The 18,545-nt window shown below is 40.1% G+C and overlaps 1 protein-coding gene across 2 annotated transcripts in view; it reads left to right on the forward strand.

Moving 5' to 3' along the window:
• LOC122972422 (matrix metalloproteinase-16-like) overlaps positions 1-18,545 on the forward strand; it is an 86,044-nt gene that overhangs the window by 59,391 nt on the left and 8,108 nt on the right. For both annotated transcript variants that reach the window (XM_044339519.1, XM_044339520.1), the window contains 4 exons: positions 1,592-1,809; positions 12,390-12,528; positions 16,868-17,018; positions 18,060-18,175. In XM_044339519.1, the coding sequence (XP_044195454.1) occupies positions 1,592-1,809; positions 12,390-12,528; positions 16,868-17,018; positions 18,060-18,175 (624 nt within the window). The remainder of the gene's footprint in view (positions 1-1,591; positions 1,810-12,389; positions 12,529-16,867; positions 17,019-18,059; positions 18,176-18,545) is intronic.

Genomic DNA, 18,545 nt, shown 5'->3' on the forward strand with positions numbered 1-18,545 from the left:
TCCTGGCAGGCCGGTCAACTAGTTTGATGGTTTATCTTTCTTCATGTCTTTGTTTGATTGCTCACTATAGATCAACTCCCTCAGTGAAAAGATCGATTGCTCATACAGTTCTTTAATCCTCTTTTCATTCGCTGACTTTTAAATCATTTGTCGAGTCGTTTAATCATTCATGCATTCTTCCTGAATGTTTACAGTAGCTTTCAAGGTCATTATTTATATATGCCACCATTACTCATTGATGCTTTTCATGACTAGGGGTGAGGTGATGGGGGGGAGGGGAGGGGTTACTTGTCACATTTGCATCTTTCATATTGCAGTCATCTATTCCTGCATCTGTTGGCCCCAGTCAACACATGGCGGGCAACTCATATCCTCGTTTTCACAGTTACACAGTGTGTTATCCGTGCGCCGTCATGTGCTCAATTATTCATACACACAGCCCATTGGCTTGCCCTCCCTCTAGCTCTCTATCGTTGTTTGTCCACTGCATGTCTTTTGTTCTCTTTCTCTCATGTAATTCATGAATTTTAAATGACACCATGTCTCAAATTTTATTTTTGTCTGTATATACATTTGTAAGCTTCATTCCACTAACCTGTTTTTATTCCTTTGTATTTCACTTTCTGTTTTTTTTCCATCTTAACATATCGTATTGTGTTTTCAAACTTTACCCTCTCATTTTTGCATGACCTCAACTTGTTTTTCTATCTCCGCCTTTGTCTCTCATGTATTCTTTCTCTTTAGCCTCATCTTTTTCTTCAACACCTTGTTGCAAAATTTCTTCCTCCCTTTCCACCTCTTCCTTTGCCATATTGGTTCCAGTTCCAGGTTAAAAAGTTAGACTTGGCTTGAACATTTGGCTCTTTTGCAAGCTCAGGTGGCTGGTTGGCTTGAGTTGGCACAGTAATAATGAGAGTGTTTCACACTAAATCTGCATGCATTTTTACGTCCTGGATTATCTGAAGCCTCACAGTGTGCTTACACATTCACAAACTACCTCGCTCTCACGCTACATTCCACCGTGTTCATGGCTAATGCATTTAGGAAAGCATTAAATTTAGATTTTGTAATCATTTTCACATTCTTTACTGTCATACATTTCATTATCTGCTATACTTTTTTCCTCATTTAAGAGATTTGCAGCAGGAGGATTCTTCAGATGCATCATTTTTAGGGATGCCAATGTCATTCTCAGTCACTTGTTTTGTTCACTACTTTGGTCCTGACTGAAATATCTCAGCAATAGATCACCATAAATTTTGGTACAGACATTCATGATCCAGAGAATGAATTCTAATGACTCTGATGATCCACTGACTTTTCATTTTGTGCCACCAGTCCTCACTTATTCAGTGAAATCTCAATCTCAATCTCAATCTCAATGTCTACCAGATGGATTGGTACAAATTTGGTACAGAATTTCATGGTTCCCAGACTATGTATATTATATGTAATGGTCCAAATTAAACCACCTTCCCCCATAAACTTAGCCCAAAAAAGTTATTTCTGAAATCATGATAGAAAATATGTTGCAGATATATACTATGTATGACAGCAACAGAAAGATATATTTTTCTCTGACTTTCTCCAGGGCCTCCTGATAAGATTCCCCAACCCACCAAGCCTTTGCCGACGGCGCCCCCTCCCCGCTCCCATCCTCCTTCAGATCCCCGCAAGCCAGACAGGCAGACGCGACCTCCGAGGCTTCCCCCGGGGGACAGACCATCCCATCCCAACTCTAAACCCAACATCTGCGATGGAGGCTTCAACACGCTGGCCATACTAAGGAGAGAGATGTTTGTCTTTAAGGTAAGCAGAGATTCTGGGAAAACAACTTGTGAAAACTTGTTGGGAAGGCTGGTTTGTGATGTATTCCCAAACCAACACCTTGGAATGATCCACTCAGCTGTGGATTACAGGTTTGAATTCTGCTTTACAGTATGTGAATCCTGAGTTAAGGATGTTATATATATTCCGTTAATGCATGACACTTCTGGCTAGAACATACAACCTAATCGGCTGATAAATGTAACAAAATAACAACTCATCCCTGAATTCACACAACTGCAACTTGTCTGTATGTTTGAAAACACCTCATGGAGAGAGAGCTGCTACTGACAGTATTGAATGGGGTATGGATTGCTTGAGAGCTTCAAGGATTACCTAGATATACAGAGGGTGGGAGCTTTCCTACTAATCTACTCCATGTTTAGTGTGTACATATTGTGCAAATGGCCCACTTGGATGAAATATAAATTATTTGGTCACTTTTTTTTTTTTTTTTACCAGTGAGTAGAAAAGTTGTATGGAGTAAGCAATATTATTCAGTAGTTTATATCTTGTATAAATATAGTGGACTCAGTTATTTTATCTGAAAACCAGTGCCTGCGTATTTTATTGCATAATTTAAGAAGCCATTCATTCTAAAAGGAGCTCTTTCCAGGTTACTTTGGGCCAATTGAGCAAGAATTTAGACAAAATGGATGTTTCACTAAGAGGGAACACTATGCTCAGTGCACTACAGTTTCTACTTCTCCCAACAAACTCAGCCTGGTTTTTATTCCAGTACAAGAGAAAAAAAAACACACATGTCCGTTAATGCATCTTTATCCTCGGTCTAAGCTTGTGAGCACAAGACCTTGGCAACACGCAGTAAGGAACAGAGAAAAACCTTGGGGCAACACAAAGCTGTCCTGTGTTCTCCACAGAAAGGAGAAAGAGCGCCTCTGATGCTTTATGTGAGTGTGACTGTATTTTTCTGGGGATATAAATAGATAGTATTCATTGGTTAAATAAGAGGCTTGTGGAGCCAGGGGAAAAACCCTTTCTGTCCTCTCTGTCCACTGCCCCCCCCCCCCCTCTCTGAGTGTGTTCTTTAATCTGAGAAAATAAACCTGGCTGTAGACCAATGCTGCTACCTGTGGAGGTATTCAACCACAATTGGACTCAAAGCCCACACTGTGTCTATTTTTGTGGTAGAGATAGTATCCACTTGTTACAATAGCCTAAATACAGCTCCTGTCTCTTTCACATGGTTTCTGCAGTAGCTCCTGTCATCCTTCATTACTCCCAGGGCAGCAGCCTGGTCTGATGGAGTGATGAGGATCATGAGATTTCTGCAGAGCTCAGAGGTACCGCTGAGACAAAAAGGACGTTCAGCAATCAGCCTTTTTATGAGGTTTGGGAGTGATGGAGACAAGTTGGGCTCTGAAAGGCATCCATTGTAACTGCTGGCTCTGAAATTAAATTTAGATGTGTTAAACGTTTTCATTTATTTTTCTAGTGTCAGCATGTCAGTCCTCATACTTTTATTTGTCATAACTAATCAAACATGACCTGTAACCTGTTTTTTATTCATTAGAATCTATTAATTTCACCAAGAGCTCCTGTTACAAAGAGCAGCACACTCAACAACCACAAGCTAACCATCTAACTTATAACTGTCTGTTTATTTATAAAGAAATGTCTTGTTTCTAATGGAGGCAATTCCCCCAAATTTGATTTCATCACTGATGTATGGATCATTGGAAATATGCAACAGATAAGATTTCTCTTAGTTTTGGTTTTGTGCCAGTGCAGAAAAAATGAACTTTTCTCCCTTTGTACCTTATCTAATCTGACAGCGGAGGAGACTGAGTCCCAATGTGGGTTCTTTAGCGTTCCTCGATCACTATGTCCCACTTGACAGTCTGATTTGCCTTGACAGTTGTTGTTAGTGTATTGAATTTTATCTATATAGTTGCTATTGTTTCTTTCATATTGCACTCGTGCAACTAAAGAAAAGAAAGTAAAAGTTTTAGAAACCTTACTGATGAATTATCACATAACTTTAGCTTAGTTTTTAGTAAAACCTCCGCAGTCCTTATTCTTGTATGCCAAATGAGTCTCCAAGCACACTCTGGAGGCCGATCCACAGGGGCCACCCATGTAAAATGCTGTTCAGCATAAACTGTATGGCTCCCCTTCTTTGTCTAAACTCACACAGAGACCCAGCTTTCCAATTAAAGGAAATGTTCATAATTAACCCCTAAGCAAAAGGGTAATGGACTACAGCCGTCTGTATACTCAGTAGTGCATTATACTGTACTGTATGGATGTGTGTGGCATTAAAAAAACAATGCAAATAAACAACCAACATGCACAAGATGTAGCTAAACAGGTCTGTAAACCAGCCTGTGTTCTCGCTAAATACAACCACTCACTTATACCTCTACTTTCAGAGTTCTGCGTTGTATGAAAACACGAAATTTAAATAAAATCAAACACTTTTCTGACAGCTTAGGTGTAGTGACGATTCAGTGAATGTTTTTCTCTTTTGACCTTTAAATAAGAAGCACCAGATCTCATTTTTCCAAATGTATAGAGGGATGGAGGAAAATGAGATGATTTGTTGCAGAACACATGAAAGTACAGTTGTAAATCCACAGTGCTCGGATCATTAGGACCACCAGTAATATTAGGGCTCATGATGAATTTGCTCACCCTGTAGCATAATCCACATCTCAGTCGGTGAATCAAATGTGCCCAGTAAAGTGAAATCAATAAGGGATCACAGGTTTGCCTTGGATTCACTCAGCGCGCTGCATAGGAGGAGCAGGTGGTCCTAATATTTCTTGATTCTCAGTGCGACTTGTGCCAATTTCTGCTGCTGTCGAGGAGTTCTCCAAGAAGACTGTGGTATCATGTTCACGCTTTCTTTTCTTCATCATTACTCCTGGTAGATGAACATGTCCAACAGTTGATCTGGAATCATAATTAGTAATGTTTATATTCCTCCGCAGACTGATACATTCCCTTTGGAGCGTGCCAAGGAGACTACAGATTGGTTCAAATGATAGCTGACAGAATAGGAATGATTTATAGCGTGTGCTTACTTCTCATTTTGGTTTTATTTAAAATTTTGTTCTCTTGTTTCTATCGTTTATGAGGCAGATTTTTTTTCTCTGCTTGATGGTTCGATTGATTGTTCGCTTGGTTACTTCGTGCTGTAGGTCCATTTGGCCTGGCTATACTCACCGTCCCAACTTGATTGTTTTGGAAGAGCTGAGTCCAATCGATGCCAAGTCATTATAGTAGAGATCTCAGCAGTCTCTCGGCCCCCGAGGTCCACAGGTGGTCCAGCCATGTAAAGTAGGGAGCTTTAGAGAGCAGAGTTTATGTGAGTTTATTTGGTGAAATACACTGGAAGAAAAAGCTGCATCTACACTGTTGGTACATATCGTAATTTGACTAAAATTGATTCATTTTGTACTTTTGTAGATGATGCCTCATGCAGTATGAACACTCCGAAGCTTGTTCAGTTCATTGACAAGAGGTATGATGCAAGGCCCAAAAATGTTTGTCCACAAATGTTGTCAGCCTAACAGAGCTCGAGCTTTCACTTGAATGGAACCAAGTGGCTCCAAAATTAAAAATAAAGGCAAAGTTTTATGGTCAGTTACAGTTAAGAAGAGCCAACAGAAAAGCATCACTCATTCATCTCTACGAAAAAATGACTTTTTTTCAAAGCTTTGCATGTGATTGTTTCCGCTTTCCTGTTTTGTCTTTGAAAGAGTCTACAGGTTTGTTGTTCGCCTCACAACCATTTACATGGAAATAGAACATTTCCTCTCAGTCTACTTTAGTATTTGCAACATTCTTCACAGTTTTTGACAACAAAAAAAAAAAGTGAAACTTGGTCTTCCACTTTGTCCCGCAGAGACAGAGGTTGTTGTTTTCAAAACATCTAAATGTTCCATGTTTGAGATCACATATTATTGCATCTTATGAAACAAGTGCAGAGAAAGTGGCCCCATATTCCATATTGAAGCAGGACTTCAAAGTTTGTTGTGATCTGTGTCAGGTGATACAGCAATAAGACCTGCAACAAATTACTGCTTTATCTTCATTTATTATATTACAGTTTCCAAAGAAAGAAGTAAAACATCAACATTTTTGTTTTTACTCCTTCCAAATTTCAGATTATTAATTATCTTAAAACATCAACCCCCTATTATTCTATTAACTTTCCTCATAATTAGCTGTTATCCTGTCATAAAGCAAACTACTTTGATTACATACACCACGCTCCACAGAGTAACAAGTGGAGTAATAACATCAGCCAGTTGCAGAAAACATATTGTAAGAATAACAATGCTGAGAATGGCCTGCTTTATACAAGGCACGTTAATCTACAAAGGCAGGTTAGGAGTCATGCTTGTTAAGGTGGCTGTTTTACGGTCGATCATTTTTCCCTCCAGTGGGGTTACAGAGGGTCGTTTAAGGTTCACAAATGACTGTGTACAGCCATGTGGATCCAGTGTCACCGATAAACACACCACTAAAATTACAAAGCTACCACTTTTATGATTGCCGTCACTTCAGGTTCAACTTTATTTGAACTCGCCCACCATATGGTATCCCTTTGGATACATGCAGTGGAATTACACAAGCACACACCAGAAAAAAATCAATGGTGGCATTCTGGGGAATTAATGCAGCCAGGTATATTTCTCTACATTATAGTGGACTGTAACCTCAGTAGTAATAATGTCCGACAATGACCAGACTGCAGGTTACCAAAAGTCCATTCATTTCCCATCAGACTTATCTGGAGCTAAAAGTGTAGAAAGTATGAAAAGGTACGGTATGTTGTAAAGGTATGTTTTGAAATCTGGATTTAGGTTTATGGTTGGCCGCCATCTTGTCCTTTCATTGAACCAGAGTCCAAACAGGGCTTTTGGGATTTACACCAAACATTACCTAAAACATACTTCTCTTGAAGTGTTTATATCCTCAAAACCAGCTTACACAGATTACAAGAAGGGAAATTAGCTACTGAGACCGAGACTGTTTTTTTTATTCTTTTTTCCTATTGACTCCCACATAGATTAAAGCAATTTAAAACCAGATCAGAACCACTGTTCACTTTCATGTGAAGTTTTTGGAAAGCAGTGATTTAGGAATGGGTTTTAGGATCAGTGAGTAAAAGCGTGAAGGTAATTATATTGAGATAACTTTAATTTTAATTTAATAGTGCCTAATTATGATGCATGGTCTGCATATTCAAATATTTGTAGTTGCAGACCTTTGCATAGATGCAATCAGAGCCTCTTGCTCTGCTCACAGTTGTTGTTACACATATATGTGCGTAGAGCTTTCCTCTCCGCACTCTTTCCATGTAAAAGGAAACTGCTTGTCTGCTCTCTTCAAGTCAGACCTTCCTCTTCAGTCCTTTGCCCAACTCTCATCCTGAGACAGTCTATAATAAAGGAAACTGCCACCCTCTTGTGTCCCTCCTCCTTCCTCCTCCTGTCCACCAGCCCTCCTTTCACTCACAAGGGTCTTGCCAGTCACTGAGAGACACTTCCTTCCTTGATGTGGACACATTTAGAGCAGGGGATTCTGGGACGCCGGAGGGTCCCTTGCTGTTCAGGATCGGCCACTTGGCTGCTGAGGTTTGAGACATGCTTTGATTCTGACATCCATTAATGAGAACACAGTGGCCAAGTGGGCAGTAAAGCTGTCCTTTCAACTCAGTATCTTTCCTCTTTCCATTACTGACAGGAAAGAGATGGAGAGTCAGGCAACAACAGGGTATCTGAGTGGACAATTGTGGAAAAAAGAAGTTTTTGATGGCACCTGGAATTGTTGTTCTGGCCAGTTTAAGACTTTAAAAAAGTCAAATATAGCTAACAAAAATATATATTGAGCAAAGATTTTACTGTATTACTGTATACATTACTGTATCAAGTTCATTCATTCAGATATTCAGGTTTTAAAGATGTTACAAGATTCATGAATACCTGACACAGAGATGGAAAGAGAAAGAGGGGATGAATGTTCAAATATGTTCTTGCCGAGAGTCAGACGAGAAGATCGACACCACTCACTCACATCTGTACTCTAAATCTGAAGCTAGAGTCAGGAGACGTTAGCTTAGCTTAGCATTGTTGCTTGGCTTTGTCCATAGTTTAAAAAATCTGCTTACTAGGTCTTCTAAATTTCACGAACTAGCACATTATATCTCATTTGTTTAATTTTTACACTGGCTAGCTCTTTTCCCTCGCTTCCAGTCTTTATGCTAAGCTAAGCCAATTGCCAACCGGCTCTAGCTTCATATATTGTGCAGACATGAGTGGTAGGAATCTTCTTATCTAACTCTCAGCAAGAAACCAGGCAAGAATATTTCCCCAAATGCTGAGTTAGTCCTTTAAACATAGGAAATTGCTATAAACGGCCCTCTGCACTCTGATTTTGGAGAGTGAGCCATCCAGCTTTTACTCTGCTTCATTTTGACATTTATGTACGTATTTACTTTTTGTCACATGGATGAACTGTTAGCAGAATGAAGAGCAACTGAAAGAAACAGCTGCATGTTGAAAAATTGAGCCACTGTTTATTACCGTACTAACTGTGTTTCAAGGTCATACTTCAGTATTTACAACAGTTGCAGTCGGGTTAATGTGATTTGGAGAAAGCAGCTTTGTATTAGTATATGTGGTAGATTTCAGCATGTGGAATTTCTCCCAGTGAAAAGGATCAGATTCTGGCAACAAAATCCTGGTAAAAACTGAGATCTCAGACTTCAAGCCGTATCCTCATCCCTCTGAATTATTCACACCTGCATTCTGCTCTAAGTCAAGCCAAGCAAGCCAATGCGTCACATTAACAGAGTGAGAGGTCAGCAGCGCTGTCATCCTAACACCACTGTCTGTCATATTCTCACCTCTTCACTCGCACACAAACACACACATGGCAGCAGCAGATGCTCACCCACGTTTGACCTGGATTTCAGTGATGACGAGGCTTTGATTTCACCTCAGTGTTACAGTTGGGCCTGTGTCCAATAAACAAAATACACCCGTATTTATCAAACTGCTAAAAGTTAAATTATGGACTTAAGCGAAAAATGAAGATGAAAGCCCTTCACTTTTACTCCTACTCACAGAATTAAGTATAACAACTATTTAGTATGACATCAGACATGATTAATACCCACTCTTCAAGCTGCTGTTATCAGTTTTTATCTCCAAACGCACATTTAATACTGCATGTTTTCTTTCCTCCTTTCTTTCTTTCTTTCTTTTTTCTTTTTTCTTTCTTTCTTTCTTCCTATGATGTACCTCATCTCCCATTTTCATTCTGCTCTGGTTTGTTTTTGTTGGTTTTTTTTCAATTTTACTCACTTTCCTATTATTTCACCCATTTTTACATATTTAAATATCATAAATATATAGATTTTTGTTTGTCGTTGTTTATTAAGTAAGTGTTTAAGTGTTACTGGAGAAAGATTTCACACAAATAAGACAAACTTTTTTGTAAGTAGGAGTGAGTCTTATTCTTTTTTTTACTCCTCAGTCTGCTGTTTAGGGCGTTACTGAGTGTTATTCTTAGAACTTGATAAATACTGGTCCAAGTTTTGTGAGATTCCCTTGTTGGTCATCTTCAATCAAAAGTGATGAGAAGACACCAAAATCATCCATCCTTAGTTCAGTAAGTGAAGGTGGAGATCTATGATAGAGAACATATAACAGAAATCTGTGTGTGATTGATTAATGTTATAGCTCATCTGAAATCAGTTAACGATGATCAGATTTCCAGGAAACTACAGTTCATCTTGATTGATACAAACTCAAGTTTTTATCACTAAAATGTTAGCCTATATATTTGCATAATGGTTTTTGCACCAATCAGCTAATTCTCTGATCACTTCTGTATACATGTCAATTTAGCTACTAATGACATGCAAAACAGGTACTATTATTTATCTGTTCTGAAACTGAAAGTTATTTTGTCAGCTCAGCAGACCACAAACCTTTTTCAGTGCAGTGATGTCATGTACATTGTTAACTTACAGAACTCTCAACACATTTGTTGGCAGGACAATTTCTGCAGTTCGCGTTGCGCTTCACAAACTTCCCTCAACGCTGACAAAAGCACATCGGTAGGGACAGTTTGTTAATGCCGTAGAATTGATATTCCTGTAGAGAGCGTATGGTAATTTAGCCTCGCTGCTCTGAATGCATTATGTGCCATGAGACAGTATGCGTGACAAACCCGCCACTGCCCTTTCTCTCAAAGCAGAAAACATGAACAATTTGAGGTATAATATTTCTAACTTCTGCCAGGACTTAAACTTGTAATAATTCTCGACGTTCCTGTAATTGCAAAGTGCCGGCTGAAAATTTCTACAAGTGAAGTCTGCTTGTTGGAGCTTTATTTTCAGAGTGGGAGTAGGACGGTAGGGTGGGAGACAGAACATTTTCTCTTTTATGAAGTCAAAAGGATTTAAATGGGTCAGATTTCACAGTTTGATCTGTTTTCAATTACTGGGCCGGGCCGTGTACAGAAGAAAATGCTGAACAATTGAAATCTATGGAGGCGGTAGGTGTAGAGCAAGAGAGAGAGGCAGAGGAAGAGAGGAGGAATTGGAATGAGAGGCCAGGGGAAATGAAAAGAAAGAGGAGCAAGAGTCCAGGGAGAGTGGAGAGTCTCAGAGAAACAATTGGATTAGACAGAGAGAGAGAAAGAGAGCAGCGGAGAGAGTGTTTGATAAATGGGCTGTTTATTTAGCTTTCACTGTGAATGAAGCAGGGTGTGATGATGTGTTGTCTCCTCTCTCTCTCTGTCTCTGCATCCCTCGCTACTCAAGATCAGGTCTTTTTTGGCCCGGACGCTCAGTGCGTTCAGGAGGCGCAATTGTCCGTTCATTGCCAAAGGGTGGGACATCTCGCTGGGTCCTAATGGCTTTCACAGCTGGGTCTCCCCCCAGCTCCCTCTGTCATCAAGTTTCATCCAACATCAAAAAGACACACCTTCCACTTGGCCGCGCTCACGTTTCCCCATTCCCCCCCCCCCCCCCCCCCCCCCCCCCCACTCAAAGGAAATCAGAGACTCTTGGCTTCTCATAAAGCTCCAGGCTATCACTTTGCCCCCGTTACTTGATGGTTTTCCCAGTATGTTCTTGAAGTTCTGCGTGCGTAGCGACGGTCGCACCAGCTTTCCAGGCAACCTGAGAAAGTATATGTGGATCTTTTAAAGCATCATGGTTGTCAAAGCAGCAGCCGGAGTTGATCATCGCTTTCTGTAAGAGCAGCAAAGCAAGAAGTTGGCCTGAATTCACCGATATCAGATATTATCATTTACTGCCAACTATGTTACAGAATGCCAAATTCATTATGTTCTTGGTTCAGGACAGTATGTTGGTGTCAACAAACTTTTAACTAACTCAAATTTATTTTGCATGAGAAATATTTACTGCAAATAAAACTCTGTTTACTGCGTTGTCATTCACTGATTTCCCACATAGAGATGCAATACACAGACTGTACATGTAGAAACACACACACATCATACATTAGTCATGTTTGGGACAGTTTTGGATGGCTGCCAAAAAGAGCTAAGGGAACTTTATTTAACTTTATTGGAGGTGAGTAAGTTAACCAAATGTGCATTTGCCAAACTAACCGGCTAGTCTTCATACTTGAAGTAATTTTTGTGTTGCTTCATTAAGTTTTTTTGGGTTTTTTTTGTGCTTCACCCCCTCCTGTTGCCCCAAGCCGTAATGGGCACGTTACTGCCCCTGAGGTCACCCACTGCAACTACAGTTGATAAGAAACACAGTCATAGTTTGCGTTTTTCTCCCCATCTGCCACAAGGGGCAGCAATGAGACCATTCCGCACTTGAAAACAAACTACCTTTGCGCAACAAGTTGAGACTGAAACTCACTTCTTTGTAAAAGCACCACGAAGGTGACATGTAAGCATTATGAGAAGTTTTTTTATGTTTTACATGAGAGAATGCCTCAAAGATGAGCACTAACTAGTTGGTTCAGCAAATGTACGTCTGGTTAAAAGGCTTCTCCAGTGATTTAGTACTGCACGTTCATGAAGTAGGGCGGACTCATAAGTGACAGATTTAAAAAGTCGAATTAGCAGAGGCCGAGTGATCCCAACTTTTAGTCCCGGGTCTGGGTCAAACTTCAAAAACACTATGGTACATTTCCCAGTGGAACTCACTAGCATCTTTTATTAGACCTACACCCCTGCCTCCAAGATGCCCACGTCTTTCAAACTCTACACCTCCAATTTGTGATGTAAACTTAATGTTACAAATTAAAGAACCTGATGAAATTATTGAGTTATTGTTTTTTCTAACTTTGAAAAGCTCCCTCCAGAGCCGCAGAAGATGTTATACGACTCTTTTCAGAGGCTGGCTGGTACTCCTTGTGATGAATAAACTGAACTTCATGTGTAAAATCGGTGGAGAGCCCTCCAATAAAGAGCAGCGCACAGCATCTTTTCAATGTAAAACATCTGTCTGTCTCCCACACTTAATGTATATGAAACCTACCAGTTTGTAAGCTGGAGAAATGTTTGACCTTTACTGTGTTTTCGCTGTTTTTCAGGACCACTGGTTTTGGCGAGTGAGAGATAACTCTGTAATGCCGGGGTACCCCATGCTCATCAGTGTTTTCTGGAGGGGTCTGCCACCCAAGATAGATGCAGTGTACGAGAACAGTGAGGGCAAGTTTGTCTTCTTCAAAGGTAAGGTCACATGCTTCACTGCCATCTTCACTGTCATCATCACTCTGCTGCGTAAAGCTGTTTGATTCATCCTCCTCCAATCTAAATATTGTGTCTGTACCATCCTGGTTTACATTACCTTCCCATGTGATCTACCTCCATGTATTATTCAACCAAAGGAATTCTTACTTTAGGTATGTTCTGTTTAAACAGCTGTCATGTTGTCTTTTTCTATAAACTGTATGCACATGCCTTTTTAGTATTCTGCATGCGTTTTCTATATGCACTCAGAAACAAACACAGGGTTTTTATCTTTACTCATTGCCACATGTTATCATGCTCAGTCAAACAACTCCCTTGATCTTATCTGTGTGTGTGAGTTCAATGTAAATCTGTGGAAGATTAAAGCAATGTTTTGCTCACTTGGTTGGAAAATCCACCATAATCCACCAGCTTTGACTTTTAATAATGCTGGTGTTAAGTTTAGTGGTGCTGATGGTAATATTTTTTAGTTCTTCAACTTGTCGGTGGAGCAACTGTTTGATGAGCCCTTATTTTGATTTTTCTACCTTTCTGAAGAGATTTATCTACATGTTTAAATCTAGATTAAGTCTGCCCCAAAACACAAAGATTTAAAGCTAATTATGTCTGAAGCCTTGTCTTAAAAGAAACAGAAAATAAACATAGCAGAGCTGTAAACTCATATTTGCATGCACTCCAGAGAAAGTGTGAGGGGAGGTGGGAGGGGGGGGGGGGGGGGGGGGGGGGGGATGAAAGGAAATGTAGGTAAGCCATGAAAGTCTGCTGGGATAAAAACTACAAATCTTCACTCAAACCCATTTCTATTTTCAGCAACAAACAGTTCCTGGAAATGCAGACTACAGGTCCCGTGTGCGCCACAAGCTCTCAAAGTTCTGCTGTCTTCGCAGGCAGCAGGATTGCACACAGATTTAGAAGAATTTTACTAAGAGAATGCTGTTTCTCATTTGAATACGCACAGCTGATTTCCCAGAAGTCCTCACTCTGTCCGTCCCCATTTGGAATAAAAACGTAGGAAGAAAGTCGGTCAGAAAACAAAATGCAGCACTCCAGGTCATTGTCTCACCAGCCGTTTTAGATATCCTCTAACAGCTCGTTGTGTGATGATTTCTCCTTAAATAAATACACAGATGGAGCATTTAGTATCTAGTTTGCGCTGAAGTCATGGATGAGACACTGATTAGCATAGTGCTGCTAAGGCGTCACAGAGCAGGTCAGTAAGCAGACACCACTGGTATACATTAGAAGTAAATTCAGCATGTGTTGTTGATTCCTACAGCGCAGCCTTCTGCCAATATTTAGTCAGTGTTTCCCGGTTTCCATTCTTCTGAGATATTGGATGTGTAAGTCAAGAATGTGCAGTCAGCTCACCATTTGAAAATTATATGCAAAAGTAGAATCAAGCCTTTTGTCAGCTTTTCTAATCAGACTAAATGTCTTCACAGAAACACCATTCAGAGCACGCAGGCAGGTGTTTGAATTTCATTGTTTAAGGCTGCACTTGGCAAGATGTGAATATGAAAGTATAACTACTTGATTAGCCAAAATCACAGTGTGAGGTTAGAAGTTGCATGAATTCAAATCAAATTAATCAAATTAAATGTTGGCAGTAACAAAGATACACACAGACACCTAACACATGCAGCAGGGTCTATACGTCAATATGCATTTTCCTCCTGGGAGGCAGGATCCAATCAGAGCTGATTGGTGCTTTTTGTGTCAGGGGACAGACAGAGCTACTTGCTTCATTTACCTCATGCAGGCCTGTCTGAGAATGTGTTATTTTAGATTAGAGCTAGCCTGATACATCAGCTGGGCCAACCAGTATTGGCATGTTACAGATATATCAATATTGGTGTGTTCACTGGGTGATTAAATAAGAAATTTATGTACAAAAATTCCCAAATTATGTTTGGTCATTTAGATTAAGTGTCTCCATTACATAAGTTATCCTCCAGAGAACACTGACATTTGACAAAGTGTATTTTTCAACTGTTACATGCCCCGCTCATATCTTGTTCACAAATCACCATTTGCTAAACCCCTCACGCTGGTCTGTTAGCCAAGCTAAAAGCTAACGCGACCAGGCTAGCCATTCCATCGCTTTTTCTACTCAACGTTCACTCACTGGATAACAAAATGGATCTGATCTGAGACACTGAGCGTTCATCGGAAGATGAGGAACTGTTGTGTTTTTCTCCTGACGGAAACTTGGCTAAACAGCAATATGTCGTATTCGGCTTTTCAACTCACCGAGTTTCTACTCTTCCGTGCAGATCCGAATCAGCTGTCGGTGAAAAAACCTGAGGAGGTAGATTCTGCATATAATTATCTTTAATTATATATGATCGGTTCCCTATATTTGTGACGTAGGAAATCCTGCCTGACAGTGTTTGAGACTGTCCTCGATTCACTGCATCCTCCCTAGACTGCTTATTTCACTCCTGATTTGTCTTGTAGCATATGAAAAACACCACATGGCCATGTTGACAAGATTAAAAACTTGATTTTACTTGGAGGGGGTTTTTAACAAAACATTTTAGGTCACAGAATCAAAACCATGCAATAGTCAAGTGATTTTTACCTCAGGAACTCTGGTTTGTGTGCGTATGACACGTGTTCATAATCATTTCATTGCGTACATGCACATGTGTCTTTCATTTGGCAGTATATGTGTTTGTGTGTGGCCCGTGTAAGGAGGAGGAGTCTCTATTTGGAACAAATCTTCATCCTATACAACACTCCTCATACACTGCTGAGGGCACGCAGGGGATTAGTCGTTACACTGCAGCAGATGCTGAAGACGCCACTACATCAAAGCAGCCCTCACAGCTCTGAAGATGAAGCCAGACTTTCATGTGGAGGGCTATGCAAGACGACTCTGATTTTAAAAAATAAATAAAAAGAAGGAAAAAAAGAAAGGAGAATCCCTTTTTTTTTTTTTTTTGTAAGATGGAGAGAGAAAGAGTAATACTTTGAGGACGCTTTTTTGAATTTGTAATGGAGTTGGACTAATTGTTTTTGGGTATGTGTGACCTTATTAATCTCAGGGTGTGGTGTGTTCTGTGTGTCTAGGCAAGAGGAAGTGTGACCCAGAATGAGCTGAGCGCTGTAAGAGAAAGAGGTGAAATAAAAGGAGTTTCCTTTCCAAAAAGAGGTCACTACAGGTCTCTCCTTCAGAGCTGCATTCAGCCAACACCATGTCCTACTGTTCCTTCCTCCTTTCCATCAATAAATCTCCATCCCTCCACCACAGCAGTGTAGTGTTAATACTTATGTGAACTTGTCACATATATCAATTTTCTTGTACTTGAAAATTTCTGTTCTGCTAGTTCCCTTAATCTGTAAAAACTCACAAATTCTCACCCCCATTACGATGATCAGTCAAATGAAATAGTGTGAAAAGGGATGATGGAGTTTTAAAAAAAAAGTGTCACTGTATGAGTCAGCATAGATAGGACAAACTATTCGATATCTTGCGTTATATCCTTCTCTACCTTCGTCATTCTACCTCTTTCCTCTTTTTCTCTCTCTCTTGCAACACTCCACTCCCACCCCCACTTCCTCCTGGTCCACCCTACACCTCCACTAGTGACGAAGAAAAGCACTTCCTGGGGTCACATTGTGTCAAAATCGTGCTGTTTAACCTAATTACTCCACAGGAAGGTGGTTTGACTGGTGAAAGAAAGGTCGAGAGGAACAGGCAGAGAAAAGTTACAAAATCTATATGATTTAAAAACGAAAAAAAAGAACATATTACATTGTTTTCAACAACAGTGTCATAAATATTCCCTCCCTAACTCTCTAGTGTCCAGGATTGTGCTTTTAAACTTAGTTGAAAAGGTTGTAATGTTTGTATTGGTTCAGTCTTCTAGCACTGAAAGTTCCCACAGTACCTCAAAGCAAGGGCAAGGAGAACTTCTCACCATGTCCTGTTTTAAATTAGAGAAAAATCAACATCAAAAACAGTAATACAAGGCAAAAGGTTATTGCCTGATGTTTGTTGCAAGGCTTGTTTCGTAAGCACTTTGTTCTGTAATGTGTCTTTGCCTTCTGTGCAGTTTTAATGTCTTTTTCTTGGTATTTTCAGTTTTTTACTGAATCTAACTTTCTATATATTTTTATTTTCTCTAATGTTTTTATTATACAGTACCTTAACTCTTGTTTCAAAAGTCGCTTTATAAATAAAATTGACTTACTTAGTTACTTGAATCTGTCCATGTAAATCTGGCCTTCTCATGTGTTGCTCCTGGAGGGTCATCCCTGCTGTTACTTGTCTTCCCTTCTTTAACGTCGTCTTCCCCTCTTTCTTGGTATGCAGGGAAGCAGTTCTGGGTGTTTAAGGACACCGTGTTGCAGTCAGGATACCCCAAGGACATCACCCAGTTTGGTCACGGCATGCCAGCCCAGAGCATTGAGACCGCTGTGTGGTGGGAGGATGTGGCCAAGACCTACTTCTTTAAAGGCGACAGGTAAGTCTGGATGGAGGAGGAACACTATTTCCATAAATGATAAGGAACCTTTTTTAAACAGTTAACCTGTAGTGGATGACATTATTCCAAAAACCTACAAAGTTGATTTTCTGTAGCCTAATCAATCTTAAAAAATGGTGGACAGCTCAGTTCTCACAAACATATTAAAGTGTTGCTGTAGTTCACCATTAACATCTCATTTCTGTCCCAAAAGTGACAAGCTTTTGCTGTGGTACAAGTTAAACTGTAAGCTTTGACTGCAGGCTGAGCAGAACTCTGTTATCAACCATGACTTTGATGATGGATGTTGTGCAGGGTCAACACCAGTATAAAAATGTGTGACAAATTAAAGGAAAAAAGACTGTGAAAGACTCAGTAAGATGGTGTGTCAGCCTCCAGAACAGCTTCAGTGCTCATTGACATAGATTCTAGTCTTTTGAACATTACTGGGAGAACTCTACAAACTCATTTAATTAAGGATGTGGAAAGCACTGTCTCGCAGACAGTGACTGCGACGGCCAAAGCATATGATTCACAATTTAGTATTGCACTTTCATAAAGTTGGGGAACTCGCAAGAGACAGATTAAAGATAGAAGAGGTACTTTTAGTACCTATTATGGGATCAAGCTTCAAAAACGCTAGATCCCACAATTCCCATAATGCAATTTTCATTAGACCTCCCTTATTAAATGCCCTTATGTGTAAAATCAGTAGGTTGACCCTTTAAATTTCTTATTTCTATATATCCCAAGTCACCAATGTGGAAGGGGTTTCAGGGTAAATGTTTGACAAAGTTATAGTTTTTTAATATAGATATGATATTGTCCTCCTATAGGTTTTCAATTCCTGTTAAAACACATGTATTCAGTTACATTCGAGTTCACTCATGTACTGGAAACCCTCAATCTGACGTGGTGTTAAGATACTAGATATGAGCATAAAATACCATGTGCTGTCAATTTTACCCAATTTACTCCTGCATTCATAGACATGTGGTTCCTGCTTTGTCTTCCTGTGGTTCATCATTTGTTCCTGTTTAGGTACTGGCGCTACAATGAGGAAATGAGAACTATGGACCCTGGCTATCCCAAGCCCATCACAGTGTGGAGAGGTGTGCCTGACTCGCCACAGGGAGCCTTCGTCGACAAAGCCAATGGTACGATTTGTCCTGCCCAATACTCTGATTTGGCAATAACAGCATGGTTGATGTGCCAGGCAGCATTGATTTCAGCTGGTCACTGGCACACATTGTGCACGAGGTAAACCAGGCTAGCATTGATTGAAATTTGCCCCAGTTATTATACTGTGTCTTAGCGGGTGGCACACTTCCATACATGCAGTATCAGGGGAAATAGACTGATAGAAAGTATTTGTATATTGCAAATGAAATATGAAAAGAGGTCAACTTGCCCAGAAATGCCTTTGTTTTTGGTTTTTGAAATGTTTCACAAGCCCAGTGTTCCATAATCAGTCCATCAAGCTCAGTGTGCCATAAGACCCAGTTGGAGCAGGATTGTGGAAAGCAG

The sequence above is a fragment of the Thunnus albacares genome, chromosome 21 (genome assembly GCF_914725855.1).
Source record: "Thunnus albacares chromosome 21, fThuAlb1.1, whole genome shotgun sequence".
Lineage (NCBI taxonomy): Eukaryota > Metazoa > Chordata > Actinopteri > Scombriformes > Scombridae > Thunnus > Thunnus albacares.